The sequence below is a fragment of the Coloeus monedula genome (genome assembly GCF_965178545.1).
Source record: "Coloeus monedula genome assembly, chromosome: 6".
Classification (NCBI taxonomy): domain Eukaryota; kingdom Metazoa; phylum Chordata; class Aves; order Passeriformes; family Corvidae; genus Coloeus; species Coloeus monedula.
In genome coordinates this window covers 11,195,796-11,218,136 of record NC_138786.1, presented here as the reverse complement: position 1 = coordinate 11,218,136, position 22,341 = coordinate 11,195,796, and the positions used below count along the sequence as shown (strand labels likewise).

General features: G+C 47.0%; 2 protein-coding genes across 3 annotated transcripts; one reads left to right on the top strand and one right to left on the bottom strand.

The window, feature by feature from the left end:
• The first annotated feature begins 474 nt into the window (after window positions 1-474).
• TALDO1 (transaldolase 1) lies at window positions 475-7,095 on the top strand. The gene is made up of 8 exons (XM_082283078.1): window positions 475-660; window positions 2,774-2,897; window positions 3,298-3,405; window positions 3,970-4,101; window positions 4,534-4,709; window positions 4,855-5,052; window positions 6,166-6,311; window positions 6,831-7,095. The coding sequence occupies exons 1-8, from the start codon at window positions 564-566 to the stop codon at window positions 6,861-6,863; spliced, it is 1,014 nt and encodes a 337-aa protein (XP_082139204.1). The 5' UTR covers window positions 475-563; the 3' UTR covers window positions 6,864-7,095.
• Window positions 7,096-11,441: 4,346 nt separating this feature from the next.
• Window positions 11,442-18,460, bottom strand: GATD1 (glutamine amidotransferase class 1 domain containing 1). Of its 2 annotated transcripts, none has more exons than XM_082283180.1 (8): window positions 18,343-18,460; window positions 17,461-17,537; window positions 16,981-17,086; window positions 16,326-16,433; window positions 15,487-15,581; window positions 14,260-14,353; window positions 13,398-13,509; window positions 11,442-12,875 (listed from the first exon to the last, which is right to left on the bottom strand). In XM_082283180.1, the coding sequence occupies exons 1-8, from the start codon at window positions 18,398-18,400 to the stop codon at window positions 12,866-12,868; spliced, it is 660 nt and encodes a 219-aa protein (XP_082139306.1). In that variant the 5' UTR covers window positions 18,401-18,460; the 3' UTR covers window positions 11,442-12,865. The 2 variants fall into 2 exon arrangements, with proteins under 2 accessions (XP_082139306.1, XP_082139307.1); XM_082283181.1 differs by having other exon boundaries at window positions 11,442-12,872.
• Between the last annotated feature and the right edge of the window lie 3,881 nt (window positions 18,461-22,341).

The window sequence follows — 22,341 nt, the reverse complement described above, 5'->3', positions numbered from 1 at the left end:
CGAACCTTGCCACGACGGCAGGGCAGGGAGCACAGAGCGCTGGGCAGGGAGCACAGAGCGCTGAGCTCCGGCAGCGGGGCGGCTCCGAGCCTCCCCCTCAGGGCCTGCCCGCCGCCATCTTGCGGCGCCGGCGGCGCCCGGGCCCCGCGTAGCCATGAGGGACGGGTGGCTCGGGGGCGGGCCGGGCGCCGTGCCGGGTTCTGGGGACAGGAGGTTCCGGGGCCGGAAGATGCCGGGGCCGGAAGATGCCGGGGCGGGGAGACCCCAGGACACGCTCCGCTGGGGACAATGGCGGCGTCAAGGTCGCCAAGGCGACCCCCCGTCCCGACCCCCAGGACCACGACCCAGCCAATCGGGATCGCCCTCCCGCCCGCTGCCCCGCCTCGGCTCCTCCCGGCCGCGTCCGCCTCGTGCCCGCGCTCTTGATTGGCCGCTGCCGCCCAGCCGGGCTGGGATTGGCGACGGGCGGCGGGAGCGCGCGGGCCGCGGGTGCGCGCGCAGGTCGGTCCCCTCCGGGCACGTACCGTCCCTTATAGGTGCGCGAGTCCCCCGCAGCCGCGGACATGTCGGTGTCCCCCGTGAAGCGGCAGAAGATGGAGTCGGCGCTGGACCAGCTCAAGCACCACACCACGGTGGTGGCCGACACCGGGGATTTCAACGGTGAGAGGCGGCGCGAGGGGATCCTGTCACCGCATCTTCTCCTTAGCCCCCTCTCCCGCCCCCCTTAAGGGAGAGTGGGCGCGCCCGGCCGAAGGGGCGCGCGCCGGGGGGAGCGAACCACCCTGGGGCCGGAGGGGGGGCGGGAGGGACGGCGCTCGGCGGCGGCGCCTTGGTCTCCATCCCAGGGCAGATCCCGCCCCGCCAGGACATTTTCCAAACCTTCCCGTGATTTTCTCTCAGTTTGCCTTCGAGTGTGCCGTGACCACCGCATTCAGCTCTGTGTGCTGTCAGGAACAAGTGCCAGACTCAAGCCAGGCTCTGCTGCTAATGAATTCGGGATTTCTTTCAGTGACCTGTCTAGATCTGGGACTTGTTTGGGGTTTTTTCCAAACTCAAGGCAAGGCAACCCGGTCCAGTGGGGGGTGTCGCTGCCAATGGCAGGGAGCGGAACTGAACAATCTTTAAGGTCGCTTCCAACCCAGTCATTCCAGGATTCTGTAAAAATAATGCCAGAGTGCTTTTATTTTCATTCTCTCCTGAGAATAAGCCAGCACACTCCTTTCCGAGAAAGGGAGGTGGCCTTCGATTAGAAAGCCACTTGTTCCCAAGCTGTCACTGCCTGGCCCGGCACAGACACGGAGCCTGCTCAGTCTGTCAGAGCCAAGAATTCCCTCCCTGGGTGTCTCTGGTTTGTATAGACCAGTCCTTGAATCCTGTCCTGTTCTCGCCCAGGCCTGCAGTAATCCCTCCACTGCTTGCCTAATCCTGTTGGTGTAACAATAAACAATCCTAAATGGCCACTGTCAAATGTCTTTAAGAGTAGTAAACTTAAAGTGGAGAGAGCACAGGGGTGGCAACAGCTCAGACACAGGAAAAAAACACAGCCCCAGGATGGCCGAGGGGGTGTTTGTGTGCAGGCAGCAGTAAGGACTGTAGAATATCCCACAGGGATCATCGAGTCCAGCTTCTGGCCCTGCACAGGACATCCCCAAGTTGTTCTCTGGGCTGCTCTTATCCCCTGGGGGTCATTCTTAAGAGTCCAGACAAGGCAAGAGCCTTACCTGGCAGGTTAAACCCTGGTGGAGGTGAAGGTGGTTGTTGCTGCTGGTGGTTCCCAGTGGTGTTGGTAGATCAAGGTGTCGGTACAGAACGGAGTTTCATTGATGTGCTGCTCTGCTTTGAGCAGTACCCACGTGAATTGAAGTTCTGAAGGACCTGTTTGTATGGAGTGGACCTCTCTCCTGGATCCTGATCATTGCCTGGGAGGGATCTATGGAAAAACAATGCTTATTTTCAGTACAGTTGCACTCTCTCACTTGGGGTTTCATCCCTGTGCAGAAAATGCTGAGGAGAAAGGGCTGGTAATACATATTTTGTTATTTTTTTGACATTTTAACTGCATTGTTGAAACTGCTGAGGGGCCTGCAGAGGCTCTGCACTGTTTGCCCAGTCGGGCCCTGGTGCCAGGCTGTGATTACAGCTGGATAATATGTGTCACAGCCTGCTGGAGCAAATGCCTGGAATCACCTGAAACAGGCGTAGTCCAGGGCTTAGGGCAAGACCAAGACTCAAGTGTCCTCCTGGTGGGACCAGGAAATTACAAGAGCAGATACTGAGAAACTGCATCTGTTTGGTAAAGGTTTAAAAAGCAGTAAGAAGAGGTGCTGGAGCCTCACAGGTGAATTCACCTGTCCTGGTCCCATCAGTTGGACACAAACAAAAGCCCGAATTTCTGACTGCTTGAAGGGAAGGTCCCTAAAGATAGGGACTTCAAGGTTCTTTATTCCCCTCTGTGATTCCTGGAGCTCAGTTATGCTGGTTGGGGATGAAGTTTGGAAATTAGTACTACTTCTCTTCATCCATCATTTCTACAGGTTTATACTTTTGGGCAATTTCTGTAGTTTATAAACTTTCAAGTTTGCTGTATCTTGTGACAGCAGCCCAGTTGTTCTGTACTGTGGCACAAACCAGCCTTCAGGCAGTGTTTAAACACCACTCAGCACTGTTGTGCTCCGTCAGTAACAAGTGTTTACATTCTCACCTGGTTGAGCAAAATGCTTCTGATTTCTCAGGCTGGCTGGCTGTTTCCAACAGGTTGGTTTTCTTTCCTTAGCCATCGATGAGTACAAGCCCCTGGATGCCACCACAAATCCCTCCCTGATCCTCACTGCGGCTCAGATGCCGGCATACCAGAATCTTGTGGATGATGCTGTTGCCTACGGGAAGAAGCTTGGTGGGTAAGTAAAGAGGGTTTTAATCTCAGCAGACCTATATTTAAAATGCCTTAATTATATACAAGCAACATACTGGGGTTTCCCCCTCATGTACTTGTGGGTTTGTCTCCTGCCCCAAAAGGCCTCAACACTTTAAGAAAAATTCCTTACGCCTATTCCAGATGTGCTTTTAAGAAGTGCATCCCCATTTCCCAGCTCACACCTGGCCCTCCTTGCTCAGGAAAACAGCATTGCAGGAAAGAGTGTCCAAAGGCTAATCCTGCTGGCAGGACAGAAGTGGCTCATTTGAACTCTGGAATTTAATGTTAAATGGTCTGTGAAATTTGATCTTCTAATCCACGGCGAAGTGTAAACTCACTTTTTTTTTACCCCCATAAATGCTTTTGCTCTTTGTGGTTTTCAGGTCAGAAGAGGAGCAGATCAAAAATGCTTCTGACAAGCTTTTTGTATTATTTGGAGCTGAAATCCTGAAGAGGATACCTGGCCGTGTGTCCACAGAAGTAGATGCAAGGTTGGCTCTTTTCCCTCTGGGTTACCCTGGATAAATTTGTACATACAAAAAGAGACCTGATGTGAGTTGGAGAAAGATTACTTGCCTAGAAGACCAGCAGGACTTATATTGTTAATATTTAAGAGTGTGGATTTCCCTTAGCTTGACTAGAACTCTGTAACAAAAACAAGCAGCACTGACCTTGGGTTTTCATAATCTTCCTGCTGCTTCTTAAGCAAGGGAAACCTCACACTTCCAGTCATAGTTTCGCTCGTTCTCTTCTATGTGATAATAGCTGTTCAATTTAGCAAGGGATCTGTTTGAACAGTTTATTTCAAGACTTGCACAGGACTTGGTGTTAAATTGCTCAGTGCCAGTTTTTGTTAATGCTCAGCTTCTGAATTTATTATAAGAAACTTCCTTCTCAAAGGGCTGACCGTCCAGGAGGGATCTGAGAACACAAACCTGCTGTTGGCATGTAAATGCTGATAAAACAGTACAGTGTTTCCCATGGGGCCCTCGGGGAGAGAATTAAAAAAAAAAACAAACCAATCAGTTTTAAACAGTGCTGCTCTTGCCTCAAAGGTTGTCCTTTGATAAGGAAGGAATGATTCAAAGGGCCAGGCGCCTCATCGACCTCTACAAGGAAGTAGGAGTTGGTAAAGATCGGATTCTCATCAAGCTCTCTTCGACGTGGGAAGGAATCCAGGCTGGCAGGTAAGGCTGTGTGTGCCTGGCGTGCTGATTCATGGCATGCTCCTGCCTGTCCACAGCCACTGACATTGCATTCTGTACTTGAATATAAACAGCAGTCCTGAAAGCACAGCATGAGGAAGTCTGTCATGAGCACGGAAGGTGCTCTCCCACAGCTTGCTGTTGAAATAGGGAAAATTTCTTCATACAAGGGCCAGGCCACAGTTTCCTGAAATACCCTGCTAAGCTGGCTGCATTTGGCTGGAGGAACAGCATTAATAAAGCAGTTTGGCAGCACAAAACATTTGCTGTTAGTTGACAACTTTAAAGCTTACCAAGTATGCCCCCTTCCTAAATTAACTTAAGGAATTCAGTAGTTTGAACTTAGCAGCTCATTCCTGAATATGAATTCTGTAGGTGAGCAAAGTGCTGTTCTAAGCCAGCCTGTGTCTGCAGGGTTCTGGAGGCCGAGTATGGGATTCACTGCAACATGACCTTGCTGTTCTCCTTTGCTCAGGCTGTTGCCTGTGCCGAAGCTGGAGTTACTCTGATTTCCCCATTTGTGGGACGGATCCTGGACTGGTATGTTGCAAATGGAGACAAGAAAACCTATGAGCCTTCAGAGGATCCAGGTGAGCACAGATTTAACACTGCTGAGAAAAACAACAGCTGCTCATTCAAACACTTTACTTGTAAAAGCCCTCTTATGGCAAAATGCCGGGTTTGAGCATGTTCTAAATAATCACTTACAGTAAAGTTGCTGGTTTCTGCTTGTAGGAGTGAAGAGTGTCACCAAGATCTATAACTACTACAAAAAGTTTGGCTACAAAACCATCGTGATGGGTGCATCGTTTCGCAACACGGGCCAGATCAAAGCGCTCACGGGCTGTGACTATCTCACCATTTCACCCAAGCTCCTGGCAGAGCTCAGCAAAGAGCACGTCAAGTTAACTCCCACACTCAGTGTCAAAGAGGGTGAGTCCACTCCTGGGGGTTTGTTCAGTCTTCTCTTCTTCTGCACTGCTGAGTCTGGGGTTTTGGTCAGTGCTGTGGTGCTTGCTGCCATCCTGCTTTAGGGATAAATCCAATTTCCTAGAGGAACTACTATAGCCTCATTACAGTATCACTGCTACAATTGCTGACACACTGAGCACTAATTGGATTACAATGGGTTTGGAGTGTGTGTCCATACTCTGCACCTCTCCCCGTGGGACAGGGACAGAAGAGGAAAGTTAATGTGCACATGCTCAGGATGAAATTTCACTGAACAGTAGCAAAGATGCCAAACTTGGTTTCATCTTAATCTCTAGACATGCCAAGAGGTGTTTTCCCTCCAGAAATTAGAAATAAATCATACACAAGACCGAGTGATTTGATCTGGTGACACTGTGCCACAATGGCTTGGAATCCTTGTTCCCATTGCACTTCAAAGCCAGGTTGGATGGGGCTTGGAGCAATCTGGGATAGTGGAAGGTGTCCCTGCTCATGGCTGGACAGTGGAACTGAATGGAGTGTAAGGTTCCTTTCCACCCAAGTCATTCCAGGATTCTGTGATAGTGTCCCTTTCCTGCAGCCTCATTAAAATGCTGGTTTACATCTCAGAAAGCAGCTCTCTGCACAGCTGTAGCCATGGGTTGCTGCCCACAGGCTGCTGCTGGCCTGGGAGCTTGCTATCAAATGAGCTTTTGTTAGTTCTTGCCAAATGATCAAAGCCCTGATTGTTCAGAGTATTTGCTTAGAATGTCTCACTGCTGCAGGGTGGTTGCACAATTCCTTAGAATAGGCCTGGAAGTGCTGTGCCATTCAGCAGGAGGTACAAGATATTGACACACACAAACACTGTGCATTAAGATAAACTGATTTATTAGGCTACCTTTTCCTTTTTTCTCTTTGTTCTCCTCCAGCCAGATCAGGAGCACTTTCAATCTCACATCCCAGATTGTGCTCCTGAAGCAAGTCATACTGAAAGTATTTAAAATTTTTCCAACACCTAGAAATGGTTAGAACTCAAGACAATTTTAGGAAGTCTAAATTTTATAAGAGTCTGATCACCTGGTTTTTGTTTCTTTTTCTACTTCTCCTGCACAGCTCAGGCATGCAATCTTGAGAAGATCCACCTGGATGAGAAGGCATTCCGCTGGCACCACAACGAAGACCAAATGGCTGTGGAAAAGCTGTCTGATGGGATCAGGAGATTTGCTGCAGATGCAGTTAAGCTGGAGAGGATGTTAAAGGTAGATGTTGTATCACGCTCCTTCCATGTACTGCAGCCAGCCTGGTGTGGCTAAGGATTGAACGAGTCTGGTCAGGTTTTTGGACAGGTTATGTGGGACAAGCCACCTAAATTCAGTGAACTTGGTAAGCTTCACTGCATGCCAAGAAAGAATTCCTGCCATGGGTGGGCCACACCTGCAGTTTGAGGCCCCAGGATTGGCAGCTCATCAGGATAACTGTCAAAGTGAGAAGTCCCTTAAATCTGATTCTGAGCTGTCAGCAGCAGTACAGGACACAAATAATCTGCAGGTAGTGAGCTGGAAATAAATCATGTTTGTACTTGGAGGCACTAAGAAAGAACAGGTATGCTGTCAAAGTCTTCTGTCAGATTGTGGAGAGGCTTTCATGTGGGATTCATCAAACCATGTTTTTTGGGGTAGAAACATTCAGTGTACCTGATCTAGGCACTTGGTGACTGGCAACTCCTTGCAGCATTCCCAAACTCTTACTCAGCCATGCTTTTTCTATTCTTTTTCTAGGAGCGAATGTTCAGCACTGAAAATGGAAAGTAAAAAAAGACAAAACAATAATCAGCATTTCCCTGAGTGCTCCAGGCTGAGGTGGATCACCTGAGGTTCAGTGGATGTACAAATGTCTTACCTGTAAAAGTATCATGCTGTGTGTGGATAGATTTCTGTATCATGCTTTTTTTTTTTTTATCAATTTGCAAAGGGACAAATGGAATTTCAAATTTTTGTGGCACTTTTGTCAATACATGCAAATTAAAACCGGTTTGCCCTGTAACATGGTCAATTCACTGCTGCAGGAGACACCTGATAGGATTTAAATTCTTTGTATTAAATTCCTAATTAAGCTTACAGTCCCAATACATTTAAGAAAACAGTTTTTAATTTCAGGTTGTTTTAAAGAGCAAATACAGTTTTCACAAGCCCCTCTTGGTACAAAACCCACAAGTACTCCTGTGAGACACATATATATGTCAAAATATATACATAGATGTGTGCATGTATCTTAGTAGTTTATATAGACCCAGTTCTATGAAGAGTAGATAAGAACAAGTGATAGGACAAGAAGGAAACAGCCTCAAGTTGTGCCAGGGAAGGTTTAGATTGGATATTGGGGAACATTTCACTGAAAGGGGCTGTCCAACCTGGCACAGCTGCCCAGGGCAGTGGCTGAGTCCCCATCCTGGAGGGATATAAAAGCCACGTGGATGTGGCACCTGAGGACATGAGATAGTGGTGGCCTTGGCAGTGCTAGGGGAATGGCTGGACTTCATGGTCTCAGCAGTCCTTTCCAACCTCAGTGATTCATTCCTTGATTTTAAGAGATCCCTGCTTGTATGTGGACACAATTTGCTGTTTCCTGACAAAGTTGCCTGAACTTAAGGGAGAAAAGGCAGCAGTGCAGCTCCAGCACTGATAGACATGTGCTCTGTCCAGACCAAGGGAGCCACTGATCCCTCACGCCAGTGTGACACAGCAGCTCTGCTGTCAGCACATCCAGAACAACCTGGGAGCTGCTGTTCCAGCCAAAGGGACAGCCAGCTACAATCAGACACGGACAGCTGGTGCTGCACTCCCAGCCTGCCCTGGGAATCCTGCCAGTCTACCAGAGGGAGGTGAAGTCTCCAGGGGCTTCATCCAGACCCTCTGTCCTACAGCTGTTGGTGAGGGGGGAAGCAGAGCAGGCGGAAAGCAGGCTGCCCAAAGGGAGGTGACCTTTTATCCTCAAAGTCAAGCCAGCACTAAAACCTTGACCCTGCCCCTCCGTACAGCCATCAGACCCTCCACTGCACATCCCTTCTTAATTTAACCTATTTGGCATTTTTCACTCTTACTAACTGAGATCTCTAGAATGGTTTGGGTAGGAAGGGGACCTTGAAGACCATCCCCTTCCACTCCCCTGGCATGGGCAGGGACACCTGCCCCTAGAGCAGGTTGCTGTGCTGTAACACCACACACTGCACCCACCAGGTCAGGGTGGGGATTCAGGCACACAGAATGTGGGGACTTGCTGCTGTCAAACTGGCTGGTCAGAGGCTTGGAGCCTTTGGAATAAATGCCCCTTTTTCCCCGAGTGAGGCAAGAACCTTCACACGCGTGGAATCTGTCCCCTCACATAGCTGAGACACAGCTGGGTCAGTAACACTGGAGCTTAAATGAAACTCTGAAGCATTTCAGAAGGTGCTCAAGAGAGAACAAAATACTGCTGTGAAAGGGGTAAGAGGCAGGAAAAGGTGCCTGAGTAACAGTTAAGTTACAATAATAAATTATGCCTTACTCCACTTACCTACAGACACCTCTCAAGAGCTGAGGGGGCTGCAGGCAAACAAGTTATGCTTAAAATGTTCGGTCACAGGGTCCCTTACCTGCTGTGGTGGCAGCTGTGTTTCCTCCTAAGCACTGGGGTTCCTTCTCTGCAGCACAGCTGGATGTTGCGAGGTGCCTGACATCCGTGGCTAAGCCACAAAGTCCACATCCTTCCTGAAATGGTGAAAAAAAAAAAAAAACAAGCACCACATAAACCTTCAGCCTGTACAGCTCCTTAGTCAGTCACACAAAGTCCATTTACTCCTAACTCTTCCTCAACTTCCCCTCTCTTCAGCAGATGGAGAGCTCTCTCCCAGGGCCCTTGTCTGTGCCCCGCTTACAAACTCCTGGGATTTCCCAGATCTCCATACCTCCTCAGATTAAGAAATCAGGAGATGTCTCTTGCCTCCCAGCAAGGTCTGTAGCTCTTACAGGCACAAGGACAGGACTGAGGAATTAGGGGCAGATGTAAAGTGTATGTGTGGAGAAATCCCAAAGAATACATACATAAACTTTAAAGCATCGATTTAAAAATGACAGCACCTTTCCCAACGTTTCCTTGTGGTGGCTTCTCTCTGATTCCAACATCCAGCAAACACACAAAGCTTGGAGTGGGGTTGGAAGTTTTTCCTTCCTCCTCCAGCCATGCCTTGCATCCCATCACACGCTGTGATAAGGGAGACATGCTGCTGCTCCCAGCACCTCCTCCATTCTTGAAACAGGAGGTACAGGAGAGCAGAGCTGTTGGAAGAACAGACACACTGAGTGCATCCATTTATATTCATCCTCCCAACATGGAATTTAATTTGAGTCCTTAGATTCACTGGTTATGTCTATCCAATACAGCCATCAGAGGCCAGTACAGATGCCACCAAACCATTCCCTTTGAAATTTTAAAGTAAATAAGGACCAGAGAGCCACTTCCATCTCTTCTGGCCCTTGTTTGAATGCACACAAGATGAATAAAGCAGCAGGTTCCATTTTTAAAAACAATTTTAAGGTTTATTTTACAAGATTATACTCTGGAAGCTCCAAGAAAAGAATCTTCTTAATTAAATATTAAATACACTGATGGCATGCTAGTATGACCAACAACCATCAGCTGCAGACAGGGCCAGTGTTCAAACATCTTGTCAGGATCCCCAAAAACATGAAAATTGAGATCATGCCCACAGGCAGGTCTTGGGGCTCTGTTTTCCAGAGTTAAGCAGTTTCCCAACTGCTGCACCAGCACCCCTCTTCCCAGCTGGGCTGTAAACCTGCCAGGAAATGCTCCCATACCTTAGGGATGGTGGGCTGTCCTCTTGGTGAAGAAATCCTTTGTGGGGTACAAGACAGCAGTGCCCTTTTTACAGCTGTGAGCCAACATCTGAGAAAATTCCTTATCCATTTGGATTCATCCTACTCCACCTACTGCAGAGGCTTCTAGCAGGTACCTCCATATCTGCCTGTAAAAACACCAGAGAAAAAAAGAGGATATGGTCCCAGCTATTAAGAGAAGATGTAACAATGTGAGTCCCAAATAAATAAAAAGCCCTAGAAAATAAAACCAAACCCCCACCCAAATAAACAAAACAATGAAACCTACCAGCTGGATGTCACCAGGAACAGATTTCCAAGGAAACAAGCCTGGCTGGTAACATTCCTAGGACCAAAGCACCAAGCACTGCACACTGCAATGCTGAAACAATCAAAGTTTGTGTGGGGGATGAAAATCTCCCAAATTTGAAGGCTTTCAGTTCTTTGGGAAGCAGTTTCTGCCCTGGAGACAAAAACCCCTCAGTATAAACACCACTGCTTGGATGCCTGGGATGGGATACTTCACGGGGTTCCTCAGCTGGACCAGGCACAAGGTACAGAAGATACAAACCCAGGTTCTTCCCATGGGAAGTTTAAAATGGAAGAATTATGAAAAAATCCTTGCTCTTTGTGTAATGCCACTTCATGATTTCGGTTGATGTAAATACCTTCTAGGTAAAAGAAAAGAAAATAACAAACTATCATGTTTTACATTTGTAGAACAAAATTAACATGGAAAATAAAGAGAATAAAACTCTCCTGAACATACCTGGACAACGTTCAACAGCTTCATGTTTTCTATGTTCATTTCATCTTCTTTTTCCACAGTTTTTGAACAATTATTTCCAAACCCTGGCTAAAATTGGTCATACTGTAACAAGAACGTAAGAGCTATCATCATTAATGGCCTCAAGTTGTGCCTGGGGAAGTTTAGGCTGGATATTAGGGAAAAATTCTTCACGGAAATGGATGTCAAGCACTGGAACAGGCTGCCCAGGGCAGTGGTGGAGTCACCATCCCGGGAAGTGTTCAGAAAACACATGGATGTGACACCTGAGGGTGAGTGGTGAACATGGTGGTGGTGCTGCACTGATGCTTGGACTTCATCTTAAAAGCTCTTTTCTAACCTAAATTCCATGATTCTATGACTCAGATGGCTCCCAGTTTGTCAGCATGACTTGTGAAGGTGACACAATCCAGCCCACCACATCCAGATCCCACTCACAAAGCTGTCGGCCCACACCTGCACACATCACCTCTCCAGCCACTTGCTCATGGACCACACAACTCTTACCCCAATTTTCCCAAGAGCAACTTCATGGCTGAGGAGATAAAATGGGGTGTGTGATGGGAAAGAGTGAAAACACACACAGGAGCTCATCTTTTTACTGCTCTCATATGGGAGGAAAAAGGAAGCACCATCAAGTCCCCAGGCAGTGTGCTTTGTCCAACTGTTTGCTTCCCAACAGAGGCACAAGCAGAGCAATTCCAGCAGGTCCGGGATGCCACAAAATAAGGAAAAATTGCACAACAGGGGACTGATCAAAGCCTGTAGTGATGTGAACACTGTTTGCTCACCTGGCAGCAGATGAATGAGCCTGAACAGAACCTCATTTAAGGAATGAAAACAGGACACGGGGTAGACAGCAATATTCTATTTTTACAGGTAAGCAGTGAAAGATGCAGTGATTTTGGCAAAATCCCACGGAAACAACAGTCCCTAAGGAAATACAGTCTCCCACTTCACAAACTAGATGTGGCTTTCCCGACTGAAAGTATTCCCTGATGGTGTCAACATCAAATCCCCAAGATGGCTTGTCAAGAATGAAGATTTAAATTATCAAAGCTAATTGATACTTTAGTTTCTATCAAAGCCCAATTTTCATTTCAAATTCTGTTTTTAATTTCCATCAATGCCAAAGATATGTAAGCTGGGCTCCAGAATGCAACAGCAGAAGACCCAGCAAAACCCACAGCAGTCTGCCTTTTAAAATCACACTGAATTCTTGAGACAGAGCCAAAAAACTGGATTTCCACAGAAAAGACAAAACTTCCCTGCTTGATGACTTGTTAGAACCAAAATATTGTAATATCCTGGTGAGAAAACAAAAATGCAACCCCAAAGGTCCTTCCCTTTAGGGCACTGGAGAAATGTTGCCCACAATTCTAAGAGGGAAGGAAAATCAATTATCTGAAAGTTAATTAATCTACTTTCCAACATATTTGGTATGTCTAAGCCTGCAACAATTAAAAAAAAAATCTCAGTCTGATAATTCCTTTCCATGCTCAGGCTTCAAGCCACAGCTGCAGCTCAGCAGGAAGGAGGAGGCCAGACTCCACCCTACAACTGGTTCCTCGCATGGGACCCACATCAGCCACCTGCATTTTTCAGTGCCTTAGTCCACAAAATTCCAGCAAGAGACAGCAGCAGTGTAGTCCCAGAGAGGAGTATTTCCAAGAGAACAAAAGCCACAACATAAGCAGCACAAAGGAGAACAAATAAACAATTGTAGGTCCATTTAAAAAAAAATAGCTGAGCAAACTTTTTAAACACAATTCCAGCGATGTGAACAGGAAGAAAACAAGGGCATGCTGTGCATCAGTACAATGCCAACCCAGAGCAAGGCCTTCAGTTTCAGCAATTTGTATTCACAGCACCAGCTTTTGGGGGGTTTTGAGAAGACAGTTCCCCACATCTGTAAATTGAGGGTCTAGAGAAGCAGTGAGAAAATGGAGCAGCAAAAATGTAAGGGAGTGTCCCAGCTGCTTCTGAAAACCTTCATGATTCCATACACACAGAACCTGACACTGCCGCTTCACTGACACAGTCACTCCAGAGTCCAGGACAGGGGTTCAGAGGGATGCTTTATCCACGTCACAACCATGGAAATCCTCAGCCTGCTGGCTCTTCATCCACCCTCTTTGCAAACAGACCTTCTCCTTCATTTCCTGCTGAAGGAAACACACCCAGACATGACAGGACCTGTTAGTGCACAGCCAGGATAGGACTGGTACCACACACTCACCTGAACAAAAGAAGGGGTTTGTGGTTTTTCATATGTGCTCTTCTATCTGACAAGATGACTCTCAAACAAGCCAAGCCATTTCCAAAGAAATTAAATCCATTCATACCCAGAATTCTAAACCAGAGCTGACTCAAAGCCAGCCTGCCAAAGCTCAAGAAACAAGAGATGTTTCCCTGAACAGAAATGTTTAGTGAAGCCTATTCAGCATTTTACTTTGCCAGTTCCACTACAGCTGTGCATTTCCCCACACATTTTCATCTTCTTTTTTTAAATAATCAAGTGCTCTTTGCCAAAAGACAGAACTGCCTGGCTGGCTTGACCAAACAGAAGTGACACACACTTCAGTAGAAAACCATGGGGAAAAAACCCTTTTGAGGAACAGTATTCCTGAAACCAAAAGATGCTCACTAATGGTTGTTCCCAGTTCTTAAGCCCCATCTTGCCTCACCTGACATTGCAAAGAATCAGAAGGTTCTGGACAGCAGGAAGGGTGGAATTCTCATTCTGTCCTGTCACCAGGTGCCTGTCCAGCACCACATGGACAGCATCCGGGCTGCTGGCTGAACACAGGAGGAAAAACACAGGGATTCTGTTAGAGCACACAAGTTCAGTGCCAGAATCCCACCACTGATAAACCCAAACACAACACGTAACTATTCTGGCCAGACAGATTTGCTGGGTGCTGATCTATTACCCCAGCAAACAGAGGCAGTCTCAAGCCCCTCATGCTGAAAACAACTTCCCTAGGAAATCCTTTTCTGGAAGAACAGGACTGGGTCCTTGATTCAATTAACACCAGGTGGGTAAAGCACATATATCAGGAGACTTTCATCATCTCAAAGTGTGTCTTTGAAAGTTGCAATTACTTCACAATACAACATAAACTCTTCTTATACCAGACACGAGCTGTGATCACCACGCTACAAAAATTAAATACTCATTTTCTGGCCAGTTACAACATCCCAGCGTGCTCAGATGTACCAGCAACTGCTCAGCACCCCAAACAGAATTTTTAAGTTACCTCATTCCACACAGACTCCCAGCCTGGTTTGGGTAGGAAGAGACCCTAAAGCTCATTCAGTCCCATCCCCGTGCCACGGGCAGGGACACCTTCCACTATCCCAGACTGCTCCAAGCCCTGTCCAACCTGGCCTTGCAAACGACCAGTGATGTACTGGTAAATGAGGAAATGGGAATGCCAGATGAGATATCCTGCCAGTGGCCTGCTCAGCTGGATACAACTGGCACTCAAGCACTCACTTCCCAAAGGAGACACAAAGTGTCCATCCCGGACACCAGGCATGACCCACCACTGAATGTAGCTCCAGAATCCTTCACAAAATCCTCCACAATAATGGACAAACTGGCAAAATTCGGCTGCCTCACCAGCTCGTACACAGAGGGCTGAAATAGATCAAAAGGAAATGAGTCTGGCTGGCTCAAGCAAAACCAGAACATATTTCCCTGAAATTTTTATTTCTGTTCCCTCTACTATTTTCCCAACCAAATGATCACAAGCAGCTTTGATGGATTTTGTGCAGGGAGCAAACTGGAAACTCTTAAATGAGTTAAGAGGAAAAAACAACAACCAAACAATTTCTGCAGGTGTGATTAACTTCAGGAAGGCACAGACCTGTCTGTCCATGGCACACAAATATTTGGACACAGATGCTGTGCCACCTGCAGAGTCCAAAAACAGTAATCCATGTTGGAATGAATATGGGAAGCAGCTTAAAGACAGAAAATTTAGGAGCTCTTACAGTTTTTATGTGCAAAGGGAAGGAATTTAATTTTATGGTTTCCACAGCAACTATAGCTAGGCCACATCATGATTTACAATATTTCATCATAGACTATAACAATTCATATAGAGCCATAAATGATCCTTAACTCAAACAGAAGCACACGAGAACACTAATAGCTTTTTTTGAGTCACAAAATCTCAATTTCTTAACTTTCATTGTAAATTTTCCATGCTAGAAGCTGTACGAGGGCGATTTCCATCACTCTGACACTATAAAATGGGCTGTGAGGTCAGAGCACATAAATAAAGTATCAGCAGTAACCGGCTGCTTTAACTGCAAGACACTTTGTACTGGCTTTTTGCCTAAAACTTCCTTTGTTTTCCTAAAAATCCCTCTACCTTTCAAAAAGAAACAGCACCTTGAGAAATATCATTTATTCCCAGCATTCATGAAACAAACAAACAAACAAAAAAACTTTTTAAGTCCTCAACAACAAATGCAAAGAGCCACAGCAGGAATTTCCAGCACTTTTTTTGCTTCAGTTTAAAGTTTACTGAACAATCAGAGGGAAAGCATTCCACACACACCAGTTACCATGCCAGTGGGACAAACCCTTTACACACTCATTGCTGAGCCCCTTGTCAAAGAAAACTCTACACATCTGGCACAAGCCAAGCGTATCAAACGATAATTTATATTCACAGGAAGTTCCTGGGTGAGACCAAAACCACCAGAAATTCACACAGCAAAAAAGCCCCCAAACAACAAAAATCAGGTAAAAGCTTGACTTACCCCTGTCAGGCTGTATCCCTGGAAAACCCAGGATTTATCTTCATTGGTGGCACAACACAAAGCTGCCACTCCCTGTCCCACGGCACAGATGGGCTCTAGAAAAAAATTAAAGCACATTTGTGAGCATCTCCAAATAGTTAAAACAGGTGAGTGTGGTGAGAGTCATGCTGCCCTCCTGCAGTGAAGTTATACTGCATTGCCAATGTTCCTCTAGGTTGTAGGGGCTTTCCTGCACACTGCACTAGCAATTATTGTCTATAATAGAATTACTACAATTATTCTATTATTATTACAGTAAGGGGAAAAGTAAGGCAGATTTTTACTCCGGAGTCCACAAATGCTCAAATGTGGAGCACACCCCAAGTCTTGATTAACTGCAGCTTTAATGATGATCCTGGTGCATTCCACACTTGGCTCTGAGGCTTGAATCCTGCTGATTTGGACAGAGCCATTTCTGTACCACTGTAAGGCAGCAAATCCTTCTTCTGAGACAAGCTACTAGCATTGCTTTTTAAGATACTTTAAGACTTCTTTTTCCTTTTCAAGGCTCTCTTTTTCCTATTTAAGACACTTGAGGACAGGTTTTTTTTCCTTTTAAGACTCCCTTTTTCCTTTTTAAGACATTTTAGGATACTTTTTTTTTCTTCTGAGACTCCCTTTCCGTTTTTTAAGGCCCATTAAGATACTTGTTTCTCCCCCTGAAGACACCTTTTTCCTCCCCAGTTCTGAATGCTCTTTAGCCATGCAAACACTTTTACATCTCTGGAAGGCAGCAGCCCTGCAGGAGCAGCACAGGAGCCCTGTTTCATTTACCCACTCCCCCGAGGATGTTCACCTACTGCTCTCAGTGCTGAAGTGCTGCAGGATCTTGGCCAGGTACCCGCTGTTGGCCAGGTCAGTCATGGCCCCAGGGCAGTTTGGGATCAGCAGGGCATGGTACCGAGCCCCTGGTCGGAAGGAAAGCAGGGACAGATTGTAGGACAGGTAAAAAACCCAAAAAGCCTGACCATAAATCCACTGCACATTTGGAAAAAAATAGGACAAGCCTACATGAACAAGTTAAAAATAACCTAAAGAAACTAACAGAGCTACACAGAAGAGAGAAAAAGGTCCTTCTTGGGACAAGGAACACACATTTTTAATAAGCCCTGATGATCCAAGCAAAACTTAGAACTGTTCTGTCTGCTGGCTCCTACTCCAGCAAAATATTTATTTTGAACAAGTAACAATGTAGTGTGTGCTTATATACAACACAGACATTATATGTATACATTGTATATATATTAAAAAAGAATGACCGTTCCAAGATAAATAAGAAAACAGCAAAGCAGTTGCCAGGACTTCCTCTTAAATAAAAAATAAACCAACAACTGCAGCTGCCATGGTTTTCTCTTGAAACACAACTTTCCTGCCTTTTCTGTGTTGCTCTTCCCTAAAATCCTGGCCCTAAGCAACCCCTGTTTTCCTGACAGTGGCCCATGGGGACACACTTACCATCAATGGACTCCAGCTTGGCAGGGCTGGCGTAGGATTTCATGCGGAAGTCCTGGATCCAGCGCATGTTGCCCTCGTTCACATCCACAAAATCAATGGGCTTGCCCTGGGGATAACATGGTTCACACACCATAGTCAGGATCACTGCACAAGCATCCATGACACTTCCTGAAGGATGGCCATGTGAGATTTTGGGATGCTTCCGCTCTCAAAAACCTGAAATTTTCCATTTTTCCCACTGAATTAGTGCTAATAGCTTTTCCTCCACTCTTTGTGGGAACAGACACCACAAAAGTCCAAATCCATGATACAGAAAGCCTGCAGTCACTTCGGTATTAAAAAAACAGAATTAAACAGCTCCCTTAATGTTTAAGGCCAATAAAACACCTCTCAATACATTTATAGTACAATTATCTCATCACAACTGAGATATCAATTGGTTTCAGGCTGAAATCACAGTATTTGCCCATTTTCACTCACCCCAGGAGTCGCCACTTGCAGGTTAAAGGCAGAGCTGGCCAGAGTAAAGCAGTGAAGGAATGACTGGGCTGAAACACCTGGAAACAGATTCCAACACCTTAGGGAAACAACAGTGATAGTCTAATCCAGGCCAAACTTTATCTAGCAAAGTACACAAGCTTGGGGTTCTGCTCATCTTAAAAGCTCTAGATAATTTCAGAGGATTATTTTGTTATGATTCAATGATTTTTAAGACATCAAAAATGTATAGCCTTCATTACAGGTGAGCTGTGTGCTGAGGAATAGAATCCTGGAATGATGTGGGTTGGGAGGGATCTTAAATCCCATCTCGTACCAATCTCTTGCCATGGGCAGGGACACCTTCCACTATCCCAGATTACTCCAAGCCCTGTTCAGCCTGGCCTGGGACACTCCCAGGGATGGAGCACCCACAGTTTCTCCGGGCAACCTGTGCCAGGGCCTCTCCACCCTCACAGGAAAAGATTTTTCCCCCTAACATCCAATCTAAGCCGACCCTCCTTCCCCTTAAAGCCACTAAAGCCACACGCAGAGGAGCCAACCAGCACAGCTGCACATGGAGGCAACACCTGCAGTGCGGATGAGCACGGTGTGTGCTCACAGCTGCGCACGGAGGGCACACGTGGGGCTGAGCAGCTCGGCCGCAGTGTGACACACACACACACACGGGACACGCACACGGCAAGGGCTGTGGGACGGGCACACGCGGGACACGCCGCGACAGCCACAGAGGGGACACCCCCGCGCGGCACCGCCCCGCCCCGCCCGCCGCGGCGCTGAGAAGGGACGGGAGGTGCGGGACACCCGCAGAGGCCGGAGCGGTGGCTCCCCGCGACCCGGCGGGGCCCCCCCAGTGCGTCTCACCCGCGGCGGCGGCGCTGGCGACGAGGAGGCAGGAGGGCTTGGCCAGCCGGTCCGACATGGCGGGGCCGGGCCGCGGCGGAGCCTGAGGGGAAGGGCGCGGGGCGCTGCCTCGTGCGGCCGCGCGTGCGCGGGGCGGGGAGCGCCGATGGGCGGGGGGAAAGCGCGCGAAATCCTGAGGGGGGCGGAAAAGCGCGGGAAGTCCAGAGTGAGCGCTGCCGCCGCCGTGCCCTTTAAAAGCCTTCGTGTGTCCCGAGGATCATCTAGTTCCACGTCCCACCGGTAACTGTCATTGTTTCCTTATTTCCCTACTTTTGTAAGCCTCCGTGTTCAGTTTCTGGATTTGCGTCTTTCATCCCAGTGTGAATTTAATAGGTATATCCCTTGCTGGCTGCTGGTGTGTTACAGACACAATGCTGTTATAAAATGGTAGATATAAGATAAAGACAGCACAATTCTGCTATTGGTTTTATTTGTTTATTTGAAAGGACTTCATTTCTAGCCTGGTTTTCTTAAAGGAAATGTAGCTTATGCCATCTTTCTGTCTCCTCAATCATCTGTATGTCTCCTTTTCTTTCCAGAACCATGTTCTGAATCCGTAGACTGGTTAATCTGCTCCAGCTTAGATGCCAGAAAATTTTTTTTTAAAAGGAAAAAAAAAGCATCTCTTTCACTATTCAGTTTTGCTGTTGTGTGGGGTAATTTGGGACTTAGTGCCACTCCAGCAGCCTAAGCCTTTATGGCACAGAGCGTCACATTTATGGTCCTTATTCCCTGCTTGTGAATCCAGTGCTTTTTAAACAAACACAAAGGACAGTGCTGTCCCAGCCACTGCTCCATCAGCTCTTCCCATCCTCCCTACGCTGCCCCAGGCATGTGCAATTCCACACACCCTGACTGGGGCCACTGGGACGGTCAGGCCCCCACCCATCCCAGCCTCTCAGCTCCAGCATTCCCACTCAGAAAATAAGAACGCATTTGATCTCCTGCTCCGGTCAAGACAAACTAAAACTCAAGTCCCCAGCTGTGTTTCTGCAGCAAAACCCTCAGATGATTACGCTTTTGCAGCTGACGGATGACCTTTTTCCTGACCCTGTGGAACTTACAGGATTTTTCTTCCCAGTTCTTAAGAAATTAAATTCCAAAAGCCTTCAGGCTTCTGCTGGGACCCTGATTGGAGCTGGTGTAATTCAACATCAACCCTGTGCAGTGACACGTGCTGCCAAAACCGTCCTCCCCTCCCTGAGCCCAGAGGGAATCTGTGTCCGGGGACCCCACGGACATCACCCAGTCCTCAGGGGATGGTTTGTCTGGGAGGTGTTCCCAGGCCATCTTAGACACAAAACCAGAAAATCAGCAGGAGAAATCTGGCAGGAGAAAGGTCACAGCAAAGAACTGGGGGTGAAGTCTGAAGACCAGCCTGCAGGATGGGGAATCCCTCGGATCGGAAATGTTTCCCTTGTGTCTCGGGGTAAATCTATGATTCTATTTAGTTCCTGTCTGTGAATAACAATGGTCATCCTCTGCCTGCTTTCCCTGGGCAGGCTGAAGTTTATTTGGGGTAGGAACTGCCTTTTCTCGCAGTTCTCAGTGGGATCACTAATCCTAGAAAACATTGAGCCTTCAGGAAACACAGACATAGAATCCTGGAATCATAGAATGGTTTGGGTTGGAAGGGGCCTTAAAGCTCACTTCATTTCACCCCCTGCCATGGACATCTTCCACTATCCCAGGTTGCTCCAAGCCCCGTCCCACCTGGCCTTGGACATTTGCAGGAATGGGGCATCCACAGTTTTCTCCGGAAAACCTCCAGAGGGAGCACAGCCAGTTCCACTCGCACCCCCACATACACGAAGATGCTCACGGGAGGAATTATACAATCTCTCTATGTGTGTGTATATATATCTATATATAGTTTATTTCTCACAATCCTGGTAAGAGTTACAGGTGTATTTGGGAATCATTTACAGTTTCACAGCATATGGAGTGGCCATACAGCTTGTGATGTGAGTAACATACAGCGTGTAGAGAGCACACGATTCCGACCCATCCACCCACCACTCACACAATGGGTTTCCAAAGCTAATACTAGATTCAGCTACGGAGAAAGCCTGGAAAATGTCAGGGTACAGCGTTGGGTGTCGTACAACACTGTCAGTCACAATGGGACAAGCTAAACTACTTTAAATTTTCAATCTAGTATTTCTAGTCTACCTGCATTATTGCATTTATACGCTTTTTTTGTTTTCAAAGTCAAAGTAAATAGAATACTATATGGGAAAGGAAAAAATTCTTGACTATTTTAGGATTTGAGCTGCAGCCCATACAAAGTGTCCATAGAAGCATAGACAAGATTATAAATTCAACAAGGTATAAATTAGCTGGATAGCTTTGTGTGTAGGTAGGTGTCCATTTCCCTCCAGGAAATGTGTCTAGCAGCATATTGTTTCTGAGAGCAAAAAAAAAACCCCAAACCTGTATGTTGAACACAGGTAAAGATGTGTAAGTGACAAGCAGGTCTGTTTGTACAGGGAAGAAATCAAGGTGTCACTTAGAAAATTCCTATCATTTGGAAAACACATTCTGGAGCTGACTCAAAACCTGCCAACATCATCAGAAAGGTGCCTGAGGCTTCCAAAGGAATAGCAGGCATTTCAGTCTGATTTCCAAGGGCTTTGGATCAGTCCCTGGAGAAGTAACAGAATCCAAACAAACCAAAACCAAAATAAAAATCCCCTGTAGTCTGACCTTTGAGTTCCCTTCCTACAATTTTGGTTTCTCCACAAACTTATAGCCAACCTGCACCTACCACTGGAAGAGAGTTGGTTTCCTGGGGAGGTGAAACTGCAACTTTTAAAGGCTTCAGTTGAAAGACCCTGGGAAAAGGCACCAGGGTTATGAAGGGCTGCTCAAAACTCAGTAAAGCCAAATTATTCCCTTGTTGGTTGGTTGTTTTTTAACCAGACAAAATTGTGTGGCACCCTTGTTCTCATCAGCTTGCCCCAGCAGCTTGGCTGCTTGAAGCGGCCATGGCAAAACCAGGGATACAATGCAGGACTTGACTGTTGGAAAGGTGATTAAAGATTCCTCTTGTCCTGGTGGAAGCTTTGGTGCTGTAGCATCATCACACAGACAGAAAGAACCTGTACGTTCATGCTTGGGATTCCGCGCTGGGGCTGAGAAATGGAAAAGTGACCGAACTGTTTGTGAATTGCAAGATGGGAACAACCAGAAGAGACATGGGAAGAGCCAGTCCAAAGTCTATTTAACCCAGGTTATGCTTTCAGCAGAAAAAAATCTATTTAATTTGAAGAACATCTAAGAGCAGAGGGCACGAATCCCAGAGTACTGCATATCCAAGCACATACTGTCCAGAGGAGGGAGCAGAGCTGTAGTACAAAGTAGATCCAAACTCATGAATTTGGAAAGCCAAAGGCTCTGATTTCTCACAGGATTTTGAGGCCTTTTATGGTCAATTGAACGCAACGTGAATTTTAGAGGCTCAGAAGTCCCGCAGTTCTCTATCACCCAGTGACACCTGATCAGCCCATTCAAAAGGGACAATCCTTGCACTTCCTGCACCCTCACCCCTGTCACAACAGCTGCTTCTTTCAGGCCAGCAGAAGTGCAGGTCCTCAGCTTCAGAACTTCTCCTTTCCCTCCAGAGGGCTGAAGGAGCTCTGGCTGCAGCCAAGTGCAGTGTGTGCTCACACCATGTCAGCCCCTCTTGAGCAGCCAGAACACCTCAGACCTGAATGACAGGGAAGGACAAGAACGGGACCTTCCTGGGAGTTTGTCATCCATTACAAATCCTGTGGCAGAGGAGCACTAGGCCTCTTGCAGACTTAGACCCTCAGGTCTAAGGTGAGGGCAGATCAAAGCTTCACACATTCCCTGCTGTGACACATACAGGCCCAGCACTGCCTGTATTTTTGGGGGACCACCCAAAACCTGCCTTAGCCAACCCAAAATCTGCTCCAGCCTTGGGCTATGGAGAGGCCA